This window comes from Accipiter gentilis, chromosome 5 (genome assembly GCF_929443795.1).
Source record: "Accipiter gentilis chromosome 5, bAccGen1.1, whole genome shotgun sequence".
Lineage (NCBI taxonomy): Eukaryota > Metazoa > Chordata > Aves > Accipitriformes > Accipitridae > Astur > Astur gentilis.
In genome coordinates this window covers 25,354,052-25,372,017 of record NC_064884.1, presented here as the reverse complement: position 1 = coordinate 25,372,017, position 17,966 = coordinate 25,354,052, and the positions used below count along the sequence as shown (strand labels likewise).

Below are 17,966 nucleotides of genomic sequence, written 5' to 3'. Positions count from 1 at the left end.
TGGTGTCACTAGAGATGTGCCTTGAGTCCACAACATGCTCAGTACTTACTGTTTGTGCTGTGCTCCTTCCACTTCCTTAACAATCAATGAGAACTGAGGCTACCTATGGTGTGTAAAACTCTATTCCTTACTTACCTAAGTGTGCTGAAAAAAACTTCTTGGCTTGATTGTTGCCTGTAACACCACCACCGAACACTAAGACAAACAAGATTAGGAGACCATGTGGGTTTAAGTAAAAAAGACCACACTTTATTTATCTACAAGGCAGTACATTGTCGTATAAAAAAATTAAGTGCAGATAAAGCTGCACCAAATGCTATTAAGGCAGCAAAAAGTCAGAGGCTGTTATAAAAAAACAAACAATAAAAAATAAAATAAAATCAGTGTTTTGCCATATCGATAAAGATGTGGTATGGCAGTACGAAGAACCATGTATTTCTAAGAACCTGATTCAGTACACAAGACCCAAGTTAGGGAACAATTAGCTAGACATGGAACAAAACAGACAACATGAACAAGACAGTGTTCTCCCAAACATATGAAGGTGCAATGCATGCTGTTACAAACCAATGAGAAACAAAACAACACAACCAGACAAAAAAAAAAAATCTCCCAGGAACAGTGTTCAAAAATATTGCTTATAAAAAAAAAGGGGGAACAATATAAATGATGTAAAAAAAATTAAAATAAAAAGGTCTGAAATGCTAGTGCATAGTCAATTAGCTAACATCAACATTTGTCTTCTTTCCATATAAAGCTCTACTGCTCCTTTTACACTAGCAGCATGTCTACACGCTAAGGTCTGTAGCAGCAAAACACAGTATTCATTTGGCATTTACAAAATTAAATTACTGAATAAAAATATAATTTTTCTCATAAATCTATGTTTCATACAGTAATATTTTTTAAAGCAAGCTAATTACCCCCCCCAAACAGAAACACACAATGTATAATGGTCTAGAACCATAACAGAAAAGAGTATTTCAAGAGGCATGGATGTTTGAGCATTCACAATCTTGATCAGTTTTCCCCCTTTGCACAGACTAGCGTTTGTAGTAATGCTTTTCATTTCAGTATTTTACACCAATGCATTTTGTTCAGTGATTTAAAATATATCTGTTTGAGTACCTGCTCTTTTATTATAAAAAAAAATAAAAAAAAGGAAACAAACAAAACCCCACCCCTGGCTAGCACATCACTGAAATAAAAATACTGGTGTATTAGGTCTGCTTGATCTCAAAAAGTAAAAAAAAATTATCTTTATTATAAGTCTGCACTTAAGATCATTAATTACTGATTCAAACTTAATACCTAATAATTTAGGCAAGTATCATTTATTAAAAAAAAAAATCCTCTTAAGTTGGGTGAAATCCAACAAGAATATATATGCTGAGTGAATAAATGCACTTTGTGCTGCTCCCAACTGTTGTACCACAACAAAGATAGGCTCTTCTCCCATTCATGAAAAGTTTTCATGCAGAGGAACAGGAATTTCCCAGTGGAGGTGAAGTGTTCTCAAAACCATAATGCTTCTCTGTCCGTCGATCCTTTCACATCACCAGAGTCCGGGTGGGGAAGGCGGCCATGTACTTGCGTGCCTGATCCGTCAGGGCCATCTGATCCTCGATCTTCCCACAGGACGCCGACTCCCAGGCGTTGTTCAGATGCTAAATTAGAAGCAGGCAGAGAGATTTGGGGTGAACGTCGTGTACCAGCCAAAGCCGGGCCCGCTTGCAATTAAGTATTGCATGACCGTGCAGTAGGATGTTGTCCCATCTCCAGAGAAACTGAAATCTCAACAGGCAAAAAATTATCACCCCCACTTCTCAGTTAGCGACCAGAGGGGTGGGCAGACCAGATGACCCGCAGAGAGGGGTACACCACAAGAGCCAGGATCCAAACCTCCCCACTTCTCTCTCAAACAGTGTCATCTCTACGAGGCCATATCTATGGCCTTGCCTTTAATCCTTCCTTTCCATGAAAAGTTGTTGCAAGTAGGCACAACGCAGCTGCTTGCTCACTCCTGTCCCCCCTCAGTGGGATGGGGAGGAGAATTGGAAAAAAAAAAAGTAAAACTCATGGGTTGAGATAAGAACGATTTAATAACTAAAGTAAACTAAGATACAATACTAACAACAATAATAAATTATTATTATAATTAATAGTAATGAAAAGGAATATTAAAAAAAAAAAAGACGTGATGCACAATGCAGTCACTCACCACCTGCTGACCCATGCCTGAGCAGCGATCCGCCCCTCCCAGCCAGCTCCCCCAGTTTATATACTGAGCATGACGTTCTATGGTATGGAATATCCCTTTGGCTAGTTCGGGTCAGCTGTCCTTGCCATGCTCCCTCCCAGCTTCTTGTGCACCAGCTTGCTGGCAGAGCATGGGAAACTGAAAAATCCTTAACTTAGGATAAGCGCTACTCGGCAACAACTAAAACATCAGTGTGTTATCAACATTATTCTCACACTAAATCCAAAACACACTGTACCAGCCACTAGGAAGAAAATTAACTCTATCCCAGCCAAAACCAGGACAAAGAGATTCTCTATAGAGAATTCTCTAAAAAGAGAATTTACTTGCAGGTGGACTTTACAGTCAACAGGGCACAAACAGGCTAAAGCCCACAGTTACAATGTTCAGTGCTATGACCACCCACAAACTCCTGCAGAGCCTCCATTCTAGAAATACAGCTGCTCTGCCGCTGAGTTCTCTAAACGAACCTGACAGTCTTGACAGCCTGACCACAGCTAACAAAATGTCCCGCGCTCAAAGCTGCTTTCACCTGTGCGCAGTGATTAGCACGTGCCCCTTAGCAGAGCTCCTCTGGCAAAGGAGAAGCCGGGGGGGGGGGGGTGGGGTGGGGGGGGTGAGTCTCAGCAGAAACAGCATTTTAATTATCATGTAAGCCATTTCACTTCTTGTGGTATTTATGGAGGTTACAGACACCATTTAGTATAATGTTAAAGTGAGATAAAAACATATCTGCAGAGGGCTGTGCACACTGTATTTATTTACTCACTACACATGTGAGATGTTTCTCATTGCCTTGAGCTATAAACAGTAATGAAATTTCAAAGCTCCTGGAATTTACCAGTATACACACACATTTATACACACTTAACTTTTTTTTCTGTTGAACTCTTTCAGACTTGTGCCTGCTTTTCCACATTGAGATATTCCCTAAGCCCTGAATAAAACCTCTATTATTATATAGAGCTAGTTGAACGAATACTCTGCATTCCAAAAATGCACATGACTGTACTTAATGGAAAGCTGCCTGCCAGCGAGGGAATCCCAGTCCTGTTGAATATTGAGAAGGTCTATGCCCAAGATACACCAACAAAGACAAGTCAGGAGAAACCCTTCTCTATTTTCCTCTGCTTTCAACAAGGATCATCTTTACAGTTCAAGATCTACACTGCTCAACGAAATGGCCAAAGCCTTCCCAACATCTAGGACACTGGGTGAAGCATAATTAGTGGACTGCAAAACATCTGCTAAGACCAGAACTATCCCGATGTGCCCATGGCTCTTTATGCTGCCCCTTCTAGTTGCTAACTGTGCAAGAGGATCCTTAAATTACTCTTTGGCCTAAATGTTTAGAGAATGCTCTTCTGACTGTAAACAGTGTTACCTGAGACATGTGGATAGTAAAAGGCTGGCAACGTATGAAATAGAGATAATTTCTCACAACATGCCCTAATCAGGGCACTGGTACAAACACAGGGACCGAGGTTCCCTGCCTCAGAGGGTTTACAGTCTAAAAGGGACAAAACCAATGAATATCTAAGCAGCGTGGCCAAGATGAGGGGAAGCATGTTAGTCCTCTATAAACTTCTGGGCTGGGCTTCCCTAGACGCGGTTTTCTCTTCTCTGTAGACAAGTTCCAAATGTTGCCTCTGCTCCTGATGCCTTTTTGTAGGTGAAACTCCTGCTGAGCTTCAGTGGGAGTTCCCTGTGCAAATGAGAACCAGGTCAGGCCTCAAACCATTAAGTTCCTGCAGCTTTTTGTGGGAAAGTCACGTCTGTGAAGTGAACAAACATGCCATACACCTCTTTTCTAGAGTGGGTCAACCTGGGCTGGTTGTATACCTGGTGCTGTGGCTTAGCCTAGGGCACAGGCCACAACCAAAAGCAGGTGCGACATACTTTCTGCATGCCACAGACATGCATGTGACACACCACAGCTTTTTTTATGTTTTGGTTAAACAGCTTCCAAGGTAACTTTTTCAAAGGCACCTACATCAGCTGGGAGCCTACAGTCTCCTATTGATTCTCAGTGGGACTCAGGCACCTGTGACTATTTTACCCTATTGTTTTAGAGGTGTTTGCATCAGGGACCAAATTAATGCCTGGTACGATGCCATCGGTTTTACTTTGAAGTCAGATTTGGTCTGTACATCTCAACAGCAGTTGGTAGTTTCAGAATATCCATCATTTCAAAGGACAAATATATGTACTCAACCTGTATTTCCCTGTGATCCCCCAAAGCTTCAATGCACTGGTCTAGAAATGAGAGATCAGCAGTCCCTTAAATAACTGAAAACATGCGAGGAAAAGTCCATCTGTCACAGTATGTCAATTTTTAAAAAATAGAAGTAACTTCAGACAAGGAGTGTCCTGATTTCATAAATTAGGCTTAATTGTTAGTATCTCACTGAGCTCTTTGTATTTACAGCCATGTGCTTAGAAAATAAAAAAAAAAAAAAAAAAAAAAAATCTGTATCCTGGTATCTCCAACATCTCAGCAGGCTGCTACATGTCACTCATTCCACTGAAAGCCTGGTCTTCGTTTAACCTGATGTCAGCGCAGCAGAAGCCGCTCAGGCAGGCAGTAACCCTCTGCCCTCCCTCCGGGCTCGGCTGCCCCAGCGCTCCAGGGCAGCACTGGGCAGCAGACACAGCAAGCAACAGGAGGATCAGCTAGACCCCGTGACTTGAGCCTGCTTGAAAGAACTTACTCAAGTTTTGCCGGAGAGACAGCGCGGGAGAATCTCCCCCAAAAGTTTTGACCCTTGTGTTATTTTCCCAGAAATACATTACACTTTTTTTTTTCTCTTATGACAAATTTATAAAAAGAGACTAACTTTGCAGTCTCGCTGACAGTGGTGAGAGCTTTGCTCTAGTAAAGAAAGCAGAATTTGACCCGAAGTGGTATATTTTCTGAAGTAGTATATTTACTAAGACAGCTTTCAATTCTGTCCTGGGGAACTCGGATAACATTTACAGTGGGTATTTTTAATAAACATTTTCTGTCTGAAGCCTTGGCTCTCAGCAGCCAACACAAACCAAAGCACAATGCCTTTGCCTTGCCAGCCCTGCAGCACAGTGCTGCAGGCACGTGTGAAAGTCATCCCGACGCGAGAAGTTTTACTTCCCTCCCTGGCAGGGAGCACTGGGTCCCACGATTCCGGCGGAGCGCCTTGCCAGGTCTGGGCACACACAGCTACAGGATCGCTTAGTAAAAAGGGAAAAGCACAACACCTCCTTCCACGGCAGCATCGCGGCAGGTATTGACAGGGCTCCATTAGGGGACAGTGGCAGCGCCCCGCAGAAAGCAGCGCTGAGCAAATGTAGCAAAAGAGAAGAGACCTGGTCAGAAAGCTAGAAGCAGGCAGGGAAACAGCACAGAAACCCAAGTCAGACCACTCCTTTGCAGAATGCTCACTGCATCTCCCCTATCACATTTAAAGGTCCAACTCTGCAAATCAACGGATGGAAACACAAAAGCTTTGTAACTGGAAAACAAAAGGCCTGACCCAAAACCCACTGAAACTGATGTGCATGTCTTCATTGATTCAGTGGATTCATGCTACTTAAGTTCAGCCATCTAAGAGTGAGGTGTTCGTTTTGGCACCTAAATCCCTAGCCAGTGGGGAAAGAAAGGGATTTCCGCCGTACAATTCATTCCTTTTTTTTTTTTAATTGCCTCAAAGAGTGAGTGAATACTCTTAGTTTTGCTGTCAATTAAAAGAATTGAAGCCTTTTCAGCCAGTATTTCCAGCTGTATTTTTCTCTTCCACGCACAGCAGTTTTCTCTTTTTAAGTTAAAACAGGGAGTGGAGGGGAGAAGGTACACTACTATGAGTTCCCCTAGGATAAAATTACAGACCCATGGTACAATTCCAGCTATGTCATTCTCCCTGGCTCATTTTTTTTTTAATGTCAGTAATCCTACCAGCATATCCTTCTCCTGGCAGCAAAACTACCTCACTTATCCTGTAACGTGCCTCAGGCAGACGCAAACTGTAAACAAACTGTCAAAGCTGTAACTAGGATATCCAGTTAAAGCACTTCTTTAAAAAAACCCAAAACTTGGACCATCTAGAGAAAACAGACCAGAGAAAGGAAAGAAAAGGCTGTGGAAAGGTCCTTTTCTAACAGAACTAGTCCTCCTGCACTCGGAGCCTATACTGCCTTTTCATGTGCTGCCTGCATAGCTTTAAAAAGCTCCTGCGTTGTGACACCTTGCATGTTAGGAATGGATGCCAAAACCAAACACTGCTCTAGTCCTGCAGTACAGAGCTCCCAAACTGATGTAAGTGTAGTAAAAATCTTTGGGCAAAGAACTGTGCTAGAAGACAGATTTTAAATCTCTACTATGCTGGCAGGTATCTTCAGCAACTCCAGCGAAGTTGTTGGCGTTACGTACATTCCCATTAATTTTGTCAAGTTGTGCTGACATTTAAAACCATAAAAAGCCAAAATGTTTAAAATATTTAGAAGGTTCGGACTATTAGAAGGTATCCTATCATGTTTCTCTACTGCAAAAAGCTGGATTTCTTGCCAGTTTTCCCTTAGATTACACAGTATGGATAATTTACACAACATGCCGCTGAAAAGAAGGCTTGAAACAGAAATGCAGTACTCCTTCTGAAACAGTAAAGCAATCAATGCCCTAAACAAAGCAATTTCCTAGCAGAATATGATGCATATCATGTAAAATAGTATGGCTTTCTAGTCTGCAAGGATGCAGAACCAAGAGAAGCCCTTTTACTTCTCAAGACCAGACAGTAAAGACTAATAATTAAAAACTCAAATGACCACAAATGAATACTACTGCATTTGGTAAGGCAGAGCGCTCTTTCTGCTCATGTTGCTAGATCTCCTCTGGAGCATGGGACAGCCACCTCCTAAACTCTGGGGCTTCCCAGTTACCCAGAAATACAGCTTGCTAAATGTAAGAAAGTAAGATCGTCCAACTTTTCAGCTTTTAATATAAGCCTGATACCAGAGCTAGAATGAGCTATTTGGTGGTGCTTTTAAGAGCTTAACCCCGAAGCCCTTACTCAGACAAAACTCCTGTTTGAGATGTATGAGCTTTCCAAGTAAGATGAATGGAAGAGATAGGGCACCAGGCTAAGCACCTGCAACTCACATTAGGATATTCAGTCCCTTTCTAGTTTTGTCCTTAAGTAATTTTTTTATTCACAGATCAGAACACATTGCTGCAAATGGCTGATCATTAAGCTGTCACTTTTAAGATGGCACGTTAAGCTGTAACTCCTGATCTGTTTGCAACTCAAATTCTGCTGCCCTGGGAGGAAAACATGCAATGACTGACCTGTAACTTCCAACCTCCTTTTGCTCCCTCAGCTAAGCTGTGCCAAGCACAGCTCCTGTACATATCGGCCACTGGCGAGAGAAGGGACAACACAAGTGAGGGAAACCCACAGGGCTATGTTCCCTTGCTGTGCAAATCTTACACCTCCCAGGACTTGAGCACAGCATGCTTCCTCCCCTCCCTTGATTAAACAGGATATGAGATTTTGGGATGTTCTTGCCCCAAAAAAGCCACGAAGGAAAACCAGAGAAAGTCTGCTGCTGCAGAGGAGCATGCTGCCTCGCCTCACCTCGCCTCTACATTTTGTCTGACAACTAGCTGCAAATGAAATTCCACATTTCACTTTTCAAAGAGAGAAAATGAAGGTTAATGACAGCTCACACTCTTGAAAAGGTTAACCAAGTAACTGTTTTAAAATCCTTTAAACTTACTCTTTAAAGAAAATGGTTACATAAACTACTGAAAGTCAGGAAATTCGAGCTGAAACGTGTCAGTCTGTGGTTAAAAAATGGAAAGTGACAGGAGCCAGGGGTTGAAGAACATTCTCTTTAGCTTGCAGGGCTTCTACCTTGTGTTGTTTCCTTTGTTACTGGGGGGAAGAAGATATCAAAGCAGCGCTATTTTCTTAAAAGGTTCCATTTCATGGTGTCTTTTGATAGCCTGCAGGGTTAGGTAGATGGTCTATGATTTAGCCTACTTTTCTATCTGTTAAAATGTCTATGTTAGGATAGTTTGCATTATGTACTGCTACTTGTTTGATTGGCTACAGAACATAATATGAAATAAAACATAACTTTTACACAGGAACTTCCAGAAACAGAGTTTTTACGTAACCTCTTATGAGCTACTATTCAAGCAAATGCTCAGTATGGATCATCAACTTGCCTCAATAAGGGCTTCGTATGTTATCCCAAAATCTTAACCCTTGGCAAAGTTCCTACTGAAGCCAAAATCTCCCTACAGTGAAACTAGATATTTTCTGAGTGACAAAAATATAAGATGCAAAAATATAGGTTGTAACTAACTCCACCAATATAAAGAAGTATTTGGGATCCATGCAATGGAGTGTAAGAGTAATTTCACCCCAAGGCAACACATGGGTTTGGTGAGACATCTCCTATTCCTGCCAGGAAGAGAATACCCAATGCACAACCATGAGATTTGCCATGCAGGATAAAAAACATGGCTGAACCTTCATACCTTACCACAAAGATCCTATGCACAGCTGCCTTTACATCCAACGTTTTACAGAGACTTAGCCAGGGGATCAAATGAAGATGAAGCCCAAACTCTTCTCGGGTCTAAGGGGACCCTTTCTCCCATTGCTCTAGTCCAACACTGGTACTAGCACATTCCCAGTGGAGTTATATGCAGCCACCTGACCTCGCATGCCAAATGATGCAATGTGCTGTTCCTCTTAAGTGATGGTGAATGATATCATGCTATCTGATATGGTCATCAACTATTATTTAGTAAGTTGCATATGATCAGTCATGTGTCCAAAATGCAGTAAAAAATATCCTTAGAGATTGCTTTGAACATTTGTTACTCTTGCCTTCTTTGGAACTTATCAGCAAAACAATAAGCAGCCAGGCACTTTGGTAAGCCTATTGCTAGCCAAGTATCTTTTTCTTTAAGTAAATGCAGTGCAAAGTATTAAAGCAATGAAAAATACTGTGGGCTGGCAAGCATGCTACCTCCCTCTTACGTAAGTTCAAATTTAAAAGAAAATGGAATTTTAAGAACTAAGCATGTTAAAGGCATATTGGGAAAAAAAAGTTTAATGCTCTCTTTCTTTCTCTCTTCCCTCTCCATGCACACATCCCAAGGTGCAGAGTGTGCTATAACTCTTACTTGGACTGAAGTCAATGAGAATTTGCCTAAGTAAGAACAGTTGGTTCAGGGCCAAAGTATTAACAACAGCAATGTAAACATACGCAGACAAAATTAAATTTCACCCAGATGCGTTCCCTGGTGTTTCATGTCTACCCGCATCCAGTCAGTGGATTTAGTCCAGTGTTCCTGTGTGCGTCGTGTGTGTACATGTACATGGACAATATACCAAATTACAAACTAGAAAGCATAAGAACATGCTAAAAACCTGGTCATGTACAAAATGCCACCAGTCAAAATCAAGTGCAAATGCTAACATTTTCAATTGCTTTGCACCCTTTAGACATGCTGTGTCCTCACCACAGATGTCTGGCTCCACCAGGACAGAGGGGAAGAAGCATTAGGGCAGAGCAGCAGCAGTTTTTGGTGTGAAACAGAGCCAGACCACGTGTCCTTCCTGAGCTGTACGAGGCGACATTCCCCTCTGACGTGAAGCCAAGCAGCCTTACCAGGGATGAGACAGATTCTCCCTTTTAACCATAACACTAAGTCCAAATCAGAGAGTGCAGCCATTGGCAGACAAGACCACATTGTTGTAAGAAGTCTGTATTTCATTCTGAAAAAGCTATCTGTGCCACCATCACAGAAACCCCTAGCCACATTCTTCATTTAGGATTACATTTCAGCTGAAACATTCAATGTTTCTTCATTGGCAGACAGAATAATTTTACCTTCATACTGCTTCACCAAGAAGCTGCATACTAAATATTCATTTGGGGGCTTTTTACAACTGCTTTTTCTTTCAGTTCAGCATGTTTTAAACACTGAGATGAGTTGGGAAGTAATTTTTAACTCAGTTCCTATGTAAGAGAAAGTCCTCTTTATCCAAAGAGAATACCTGACTTTTAGCATGCAAAATTAAAGGCTTTTCCTGACCAAGGACTAAAGGACAGGATCCAGAATGGACGACAAATTGACTCATGTAAACTTTCTGAACAAAATCAACATGAGTGAGGAGAGAAGGTTAAACAAGCCCTCTCATTTACAGCAGCTTGTAAAGAAATTATTTTTAGATAGCAGGAAACATAACACTGTTACGCCGAAGATCAAAAGATCCTATTTTACAGGCACCTCAGATGCTTTGTTTTTATTACAGGCAGAGCGCAGGCAAATGCCACAACATACTCTGTTTAGCTACCTGAAAATTTTGCCCTAAACCTATGGAGGAGCCTGGAGTTTGCCCAGGGGACATGACCAGGCGACAGCGCGCTGGCGAGGCAGCGGGACCGGCAGCCTCCTCCCACGGACCAGCCGCGGAGCTCCAGCGACCCCCTGCAAAGCTGGAGCCTGGGCTCCTTTGCCATGAGATGGTCTGAATTCAGTCCCTAAATAACTGCCCTAACCCAGGGGCAGTAGATCTTCAAGCTCTCCTCTTCGCTGTCTACCACGGTGCAGCTAACAAACATGGTTCATGAGAAAAGAGCAAATAAGCAATAGGGAGTGTGAGTCTTTGGTCGCTATGGTCACCCCCATGCAGAGGGGAGACACAGTCCCTGCTCTCCAAAGCTGCTTTTCATCAAGTGATTCTGCAGTGCAAAACACAAACCTACTCCACGGCTAACTGTGCCAAACGGGAACATGTGTGAAATTGTAATATCTCACTTTATAATGCCCAGCTAGAGATGCTTAACCAAAACCACGTTTTGTTCATTCCTTCCTACTGTAAATATCCCCTTAAGTAAACTCTGGAAAGAGGGAGGAAATAAAGGATTAGCCATGTGGACTATCTGTCTGAAAGTCAGGAACCATGGAATTATAATTTCCTTTCTGACAGTGACTCACCCTGGGGAATGAGACACTTTCTCTCAATTCGCCTGTGTGGAGAAAGGGTATAAATTCACTTATTCATCTACCTCAAAAATATGGGTTGTGGTGGAAGGATAATTAATCACAATCTCCACTGCATTTCATTCTCTGAATGACTTGCTGTGGGCCCAATCTGAAGTCCACAAGAGTTGACAGAGAGGCTGCTAATGACTTTGGTGGGCTTTGGATCAGGCCCTATGTAACAGCTCTATTTTAAAGTCTAGCAAATGTGTATGTTTGTTACGCTAGGAAAAAGCATAAATATGTAAAACCCAGCCTCACATCTGGCTTACATTACAACAATAGCATATTTAATTCATTTCAGAGATCCCAAGATGTACAGCTGGCCATAAGGATTATGAGGCCCCTTCAGACCACCAGTTACACCCACATTTCTGGTGCAACCTCAGCCCATGCTCAGCGAAAGGCCATTCTGGTGCTCAGCTGGATGGGCAATACTGGCTGCATCTGCACCAGACAGCCGGGCAGTGCCAGCCTCTCCTCTCGCCCCAAGGCCAGTGACAAGTTCTGGCCACCACCGCACACCTCAACTCTCCTGCTCTCTGAAACAGCAGAGCCACCCACAAGAAGTCTATAGGAAAAAAGCCTCTGGATTAGTTCTCAATCCTACCAACTTAACACTGGAGCCAGATGAGCTACAATGCCCCACACACAGGGTTTTGCCCTTTTTAGCTTCCTGGCACTGCTGTAGCTTCCGTGTCCTCATGCTCCATGGGTACAGTGAGATCCCCAACCATGTTCATCTGAACGTTTCATTCTTCCATACTCAAAACTTAAAATTAGTCTGCGAGAAAGCAATATATGAATGTATTTTTATATATAAAGGGTATTTTATCAAGGAATAGTTACCTGCAGAGGACTAGCTAGTGGCCTGTTCCTAGGTACTGCAAATGTTTTATGAAAACTACCATCCTCTTCAGACACAGGCATCTTTAAAACGGAGCTGGTAAGAAGATTCTGAACAGGAAAAGGAAAAAAAACCAACACGTTTTCAGTAACTCAAGAGAACAATCTGAATTTGAACGTATTAAAAGCAAACTCAGCCTGACTGCAGGGGGTGCAACACTGGGCACGGTCACAGACAGAGTGCTCAGCCTGGGAGCAGACCTCAGCCTCGGGTCCCTGGGACTTGGCTTTGCAGGAGCATTGTCACGTGCAAAGATTTTTCATCCGGTGAAGCTCCCAGAATAACAGTAACATTGAATAGTCCCAGTGAAGCAAAGGCAACCATGCTCATGCAAGGTCTCCTTTGCACAAACCAAAACAGACTCTCTCTTTCTTTTACTAGTTTTAACTCTGTGACCTAGTCATTTCTATACACAGGTGCAGGCATCCTTCAAGTGCAGGCTCATTACAAAGACTGTGGGCTGCAAAATGACTGCAGCTTCTGCTACTTTCTATAGGCATTACAGTGATCTAATTAAGCGCGGGATTTTGCTTCTTATGCTTAATACAGAAAAACTATATGGAAATAATGAATAATGCCTACTTGTGAGGAAGGTCAGCCAAAATATTTTCTCTCTTGCATTTAAGAACTGAACAGGGATGTAAACCAGAAAAATCATTTGGTGGTATGAAAACTTCCACTTACTGGCACATCTTCCATAGCAGACGCATGTGTAAAGAGCTGAGTGTTCAGGTTTTCTCCTTCCCAGTGATTCGAGCAAAAAAAATTTCCAGCTTTATCTGTTGGAGACTCCACCTGAAAGCAGGAAAGGCACCATAATAAAAACCAGTGCCTAACTGACCAGAAGGAGATTTATCTGTCAGTTGCCTAATAAATTGAATAAATATTCTTCACAGCCATGCATAATGCATGTCTACAGTACTGTCTTTTACAGCACCCTTGCTCTTTGCAGAAGAAAGAAGTTCAAGGTTCTCAAAAAAATCCCCACTTAATAAAACTTTGAATACTTGCACTCAGCACTCTGTCAGTATTCAGGAGTTTAATCCCCTAGAAAGGATCGAGAATATATGTATTTTTAGAATTTTAGTGGCAAAGTAATACAATGCAATGTCCTCAAATGTTCAGGTTTCTAAGTCACTCCATGGAGCTTGGTCCCTGTGGGGTTCTTCTATAGTTTCCACCCATATTAGAAAGATTCAATCCAAATTCCTGTCTAATTTTTTTTTTCTTTTTAAGTTTCAAACGAAAACTGCATTAGAACGGCCCAAGCAAACCCCTGCTGAAAACAGCAGAAAGACTTCTATGGAAATCAATGGGAGATGAATTAGGCATGCCTAGTATACTATATAGAACCGACACTAAGATCTTGGGGCTCACATGAAAGAAAAACAGACACAGCTATTTAACAGAAAAGGTATTGGTATAAGTTTCTCAGCGAAGAGTGTTGAATTAAATTGCCTCAGGTAAGTTTGAGATTTACCTCTTGTTTGATTTTCTTCAGCAAAGGGGGTCCGCTTTCATGTAGCCCAGCTACTATTGCAGATTCCTCCGACTCCTGCTTGATAACGTCCTGCAGATCTTCTACAAGATGAGTCGGAGTTTGAGGCTGAAAGGAAGAAACGTTATATGCAAGTCCCAGAACATCCCTCTGCACCAATATCAAAGCAACTTTTATCATTGTTTCCTTCTTACCAGCATCTTCAAAGGACCATATTTGATTTCCTGAGCTGCAAGTGCGCTTTTGAATGGAGTGGGTGTTCTTGGAGAGCTCTCTAATATCGACCTCTTGATTGCTGGAGTTCTGAAACTTTAAAAAGAGGGAGAAAAACTTTAAACGAACATGCTTGGAAATCTTACCTCTTTACAGAAATACACACATACAGACAGCAGATGCTGTAAGACTCGGACAAATATTTTCCTGCAATCCTACAATCCATTTTGCTTTTCTGGCAGAACACCTATTTCTGTGATAAGGTGGAATGGCTTTACTTAAAAAACTGGTGAGTCTATGTGTGTGATTGTTTTGTATTAATAAACTTACCTCCACAGTTATAAAGTGGAAGTTTTGCTCCAAACTAAGAAAAATCTGAATGTGTTAGCAAACAACTCTGCAGGAAACAGAGTGACCCAGCACTTTGGTTGCATGCAAACCTAAAGAAGTGAACCCTCATGAATCTGACAAGACAACAGGATAACAGACTTACATGTGATTTTCCTTCTGAGCTTTGAAAGTCTGGTCCCTGTGGAACGGCGTGGTAACAGCCATCTTATGGCCACACACCGGCGTGGAAGTTAGCGCAGGGTTGTCCAGGTTCAGGTTTTCGTGATTGGATGAGGTGTTTAAGAACTGCAGGCAGGGAAAGGAAAAATCAACAGGAACATCCAGATTACAACGTTGACTTCTTAAGTTGATGTTATTGAACAAAAGAAAAAGAAATTATTCCCTTCTGATTGACATAAGTGATTCTCTTGACCCTACGATGCAGATAGGTGTATATGGGGTACCTGACTATGCGGCAAAACAATACTCAACAGTTTGGCTGGAGCACTGAGGAAGCCAAAATAAGCATTTCTAGAGAGGGAAGTTATAAAGAAAATGACACGCCGTTCCAATGAGAAACACTCTCCACCACTTTAAGAGCCACATCTTAAAAGCCTGATTTGGATTTTCTGCAAATAAATTTTAACTAATATTAAGAGCAGTGTGCCCAAGTAAGAACTGGGTGAAAATTAATAAGGGGTGTTTCAGGAATAAACCCGCAGGAAATGGGGCTAAATTCCACCAAGATTTATATAGGGAATCTAGGTGCTTTCAAGGCAGTACATAAAGTGTTTATGACAGGAAAATAAATTTCCTATCATCTGTCTCAAAACAAAGTGCTCTGTGTTCACCGCATAAAATGAAAACTGCCACCTGTGATGGGTGCGTGGAGTGTTTTGGAATGGAAACAGCTGACTGAAAAGGAGGCAGCAGTATTAGTCTGGAGAAAATTGCTTTTGTGTGAGTTCTACCTAGTAACCTAAAATACTGTTTCCATTTCTAGTGTCTACAAATCTGTGAGTGTAGTGGTATCCTTTATTCTGACAACAATTCATCGTATTACCTTCTAGACGCAACTTGCATCAGATTAAAATATACTTTATAAAAATATGGCATGTAAGAAAATAAGGATTTCACTGGATAAATGATACATGATTAAAATACCTAATAGGTAATGGGAGGTACAGTGGGAGATCATTACATGCAATCTTTTACTATCCTTCACAAAATAATGTTTCTCTGACTTCAAGAACTAAAGCCAAACCAAGGCAAAACCAACACAAACAGACAAACAAAAAAAACCAAAACACTTTTAAATAGTGCTACAGCTGTGAAACAAAGCAACCATCAGCAGTAATTTGGAAGTGCACACCAGGCCATTTTAACAGGCCATTTTCCTCCTCATTCCTATTCCGCTCCATCCCACACGGCCCAGCGTTGAGGATGGCGAGCCGTGATTTGAATTTTCTGGTTGTCAGTTTGTCTCACAACCTGAATGCTATTTAAATGCAGTTTGGGGTTTTCTAGGTCAATGAATCATACTGTAAGTGGACAGAGATGGAAAGTATTACAAATGATCAGAAATGTTAAACTCTAGTAGTTGAAGGAGTTAACAGCAAGAGCAAAGCAAGCAATCATACTCCCCTACAAAAATGATCCAAATCAAAAAAAAAAAAAAACCAAACCTGAAGCCCCACAGATGAATTTAAAATAAGAGAATCAACAGTTAGCTTGCTGATGATCTAAACTCATTGGTGAAGACTAAGAGGAGTGAGAAGATTCAAACACGGAGTGAAATCAACAAGCGCAACGGTAATTAGTCATTTGTTCCAAAGGATTAGTTTCTAAATTGTTAAGGCTGGGGTGACTTTTGAGAATTAGTAACATCTGTGCAGAAGTCTTGATCTACCTGCGAGGGAGAGAAGGGCAGGCTTTTGACAGGGGAGCGCTTAGGAGGAGTTGAGCTGCTGACGTCAGCTAGGACCAAGGTGCTACCGTGGCCACTGGCTAAGGGGCTGGAGTGCCCTCTCCTTTTGCGAAGAAGGACCCACGGAGCCGCGCTGCCCTGTGAGGCAGACAAGGACTTTGGTGAGCCAGGAGAGCCCTGACTCGACATGATTCTGCTCAAGTTTGTGATGGGCTGTCCTTGAGGTCTACAAGCACTGGCCCCTCTTTGCTGAAGCTGCGCGACTTTGCCTGAGGGAGCTTTGCTAGCCGAAGTGTCTGTGTCTTCAAAGAATTCAAAACTGCTGAGATCACCCCATGATGAAGGATCCTGAAACAATGTGGGAGGCACGGAGCTATAAGACAGTATATAGTGCCACCTCATGAAAATACAGCGCTAGGATAACCAACAGCCCGTAACCAACAACAACGAAGTCTTTCCCAGTTCAATTTGGCTTGACCCTGTTTATTTGAGTAGTAAAACTGTGAACACTTATTTGTGTTTTCAATATATACCTTGATCACATCAAACTGTCTAACATCCTAGTGGCGTTGCTGGAAACTGAGTCCCTAAAGAAACAATGAGTCAAATGATGTCCTTACTACCTACTTGCCCAGGGTTTTCTGCTTAGTATGAAGACAGTGCTTTTCACTACCAAAAATTGCGCGCCTAGGGCTCTAAACCAAGACTGGTCTCCTCCTAACCTGCACGCCTGCTCTGGACGTGCTGAATAGGACGTGACGCTGCATGAAGCAGACACCTCTGCTGCTAAAGGAAGGTGCCACCAACAAAGGTATTTTAACGTGCCACTTCTGTTACACGTAGTATCCCAGAGACCAGAATGAGAAAAGGCTCATGTCAATGTCAGTCAGCTACTTGGCATTTAAAATGCCTGTTTCCAGTTCTTCACATAGGCCAGGGCAAGCTCCTTAAACTTTGAGAAGCAGCTGTTAAAACCACAACAAAAACTTTTAGAAAATGATGCAGATACATGAGCAGCCACACATAAACCTACAGCATGTGTCACTTCAAATATAAGTATCATTTCGTTGTTTAAAATCTGTCACAGTGTCTCTGATTTTATTTTAAGGAGACTTAATATCGAGAGACCATTTCAAGCTCCTGTTGTGCAGTTTGCTAACAACCACACTCCCATACCACGATGTAGCAGGAAAGGGAGACACCCACAAAAAGCATATGCATTCACACTCCAGGGCTTCATTTATGAGACGCCACATTTTGTTCTGTCAGAAGCTAAGCTTCAGATCTTGTAGCAATTAGAAGTTACTCGGAAAAAAAACCCCACCACATTTAGGACTGTCCCGGCTCCTCTCCCCTTACTCCTTGACCACGCACGAATCCACCTGAGGCGGCAAGTCTACTTACGGAGTCTATTAACTGGAGTGTTTCTGCAAATTCTAAGAGATTCTTAACATTATCCAGGATGTTGCTCTGGTGAACAATCATGCACCGTGCAGGGGATGCACTTTCCTCAGGTAAGCAACCGTGATCCACCGGTGGAGATGGAGTACAGTGGTGATGTTCCCCCAAACAGGAAACAGGTGCATTGTCACCACTGGTCCTGGTACTGTCAGCAATTGTGGTGCTGTGCCAGCCAGGGTAGTTTGATGTGTGGTTCTGGGTCTAAAGGAAGAAGAAAAAAACAAAAGAAAAAGGGGGGGGGGGGGGAAGGCAGAAGGAACTTAGCAATGAAATTGCACAAGGTGTCAGATGCCACTGGAGGAAAGATAAAAGTAGTTGCATCATCATCTAAAAGCT

The 17,966-nt window shown here is 42.2% G+C and overlaps 1 protein-coding gene across 3 annotated transcripts in view; it reads right to left on the bottom strand.

Moving 5' to 3' along the window:
- Window positions 1-267: 267 nt before the first annotated feature.
- MYB (MYB proto-oncogene, transcription factor) overlaps window positions 268-17,966 on the bottom strand; it is a 29,316-nt gene continuing 11,617 nt past the window's right edge. For 2 of the 3 annotated variants that reach the window (XM_049799875.1, XM_049799874.1), the window contains 7 exons: window positions 17,574-17,831; window positions 14,406-14,548; window positions 13,894-14,008; window positions 13,682-13,807; window positions 12,886-12,996; window positions 12,144-12,251; window positions 268-1,667 (listed from right to left, as the gene is read on the bottom strand). In XM_049799875.1, coding sequence (XP_049655832.1) covers window positions 1,551-1,667; window positions 12,144-12,251; window positions 12,886-12,996; window positions 13,682-13,807; window positions 13,894-14,008; window positions 14,406-14,548; window positions 17,574-17,831 — 978 coding nt within the window. In that variant the 3' untranslated portion in view covers window positions 268-1,550. Of the gene's footprint in view, window positions 1,668-12,143; window positions 12,252-12,885; window positions 12,997-13,681; window positions 13,808-13,893; window positions 14,009-14,405; window positions 14,549-16,151; window positions 16,518-17,573; window positions 17,832-17,966 lie in introns of all 3 variants that reach the window. The other variant, XM_049799876.1, reaches the window with a different exon arrangement.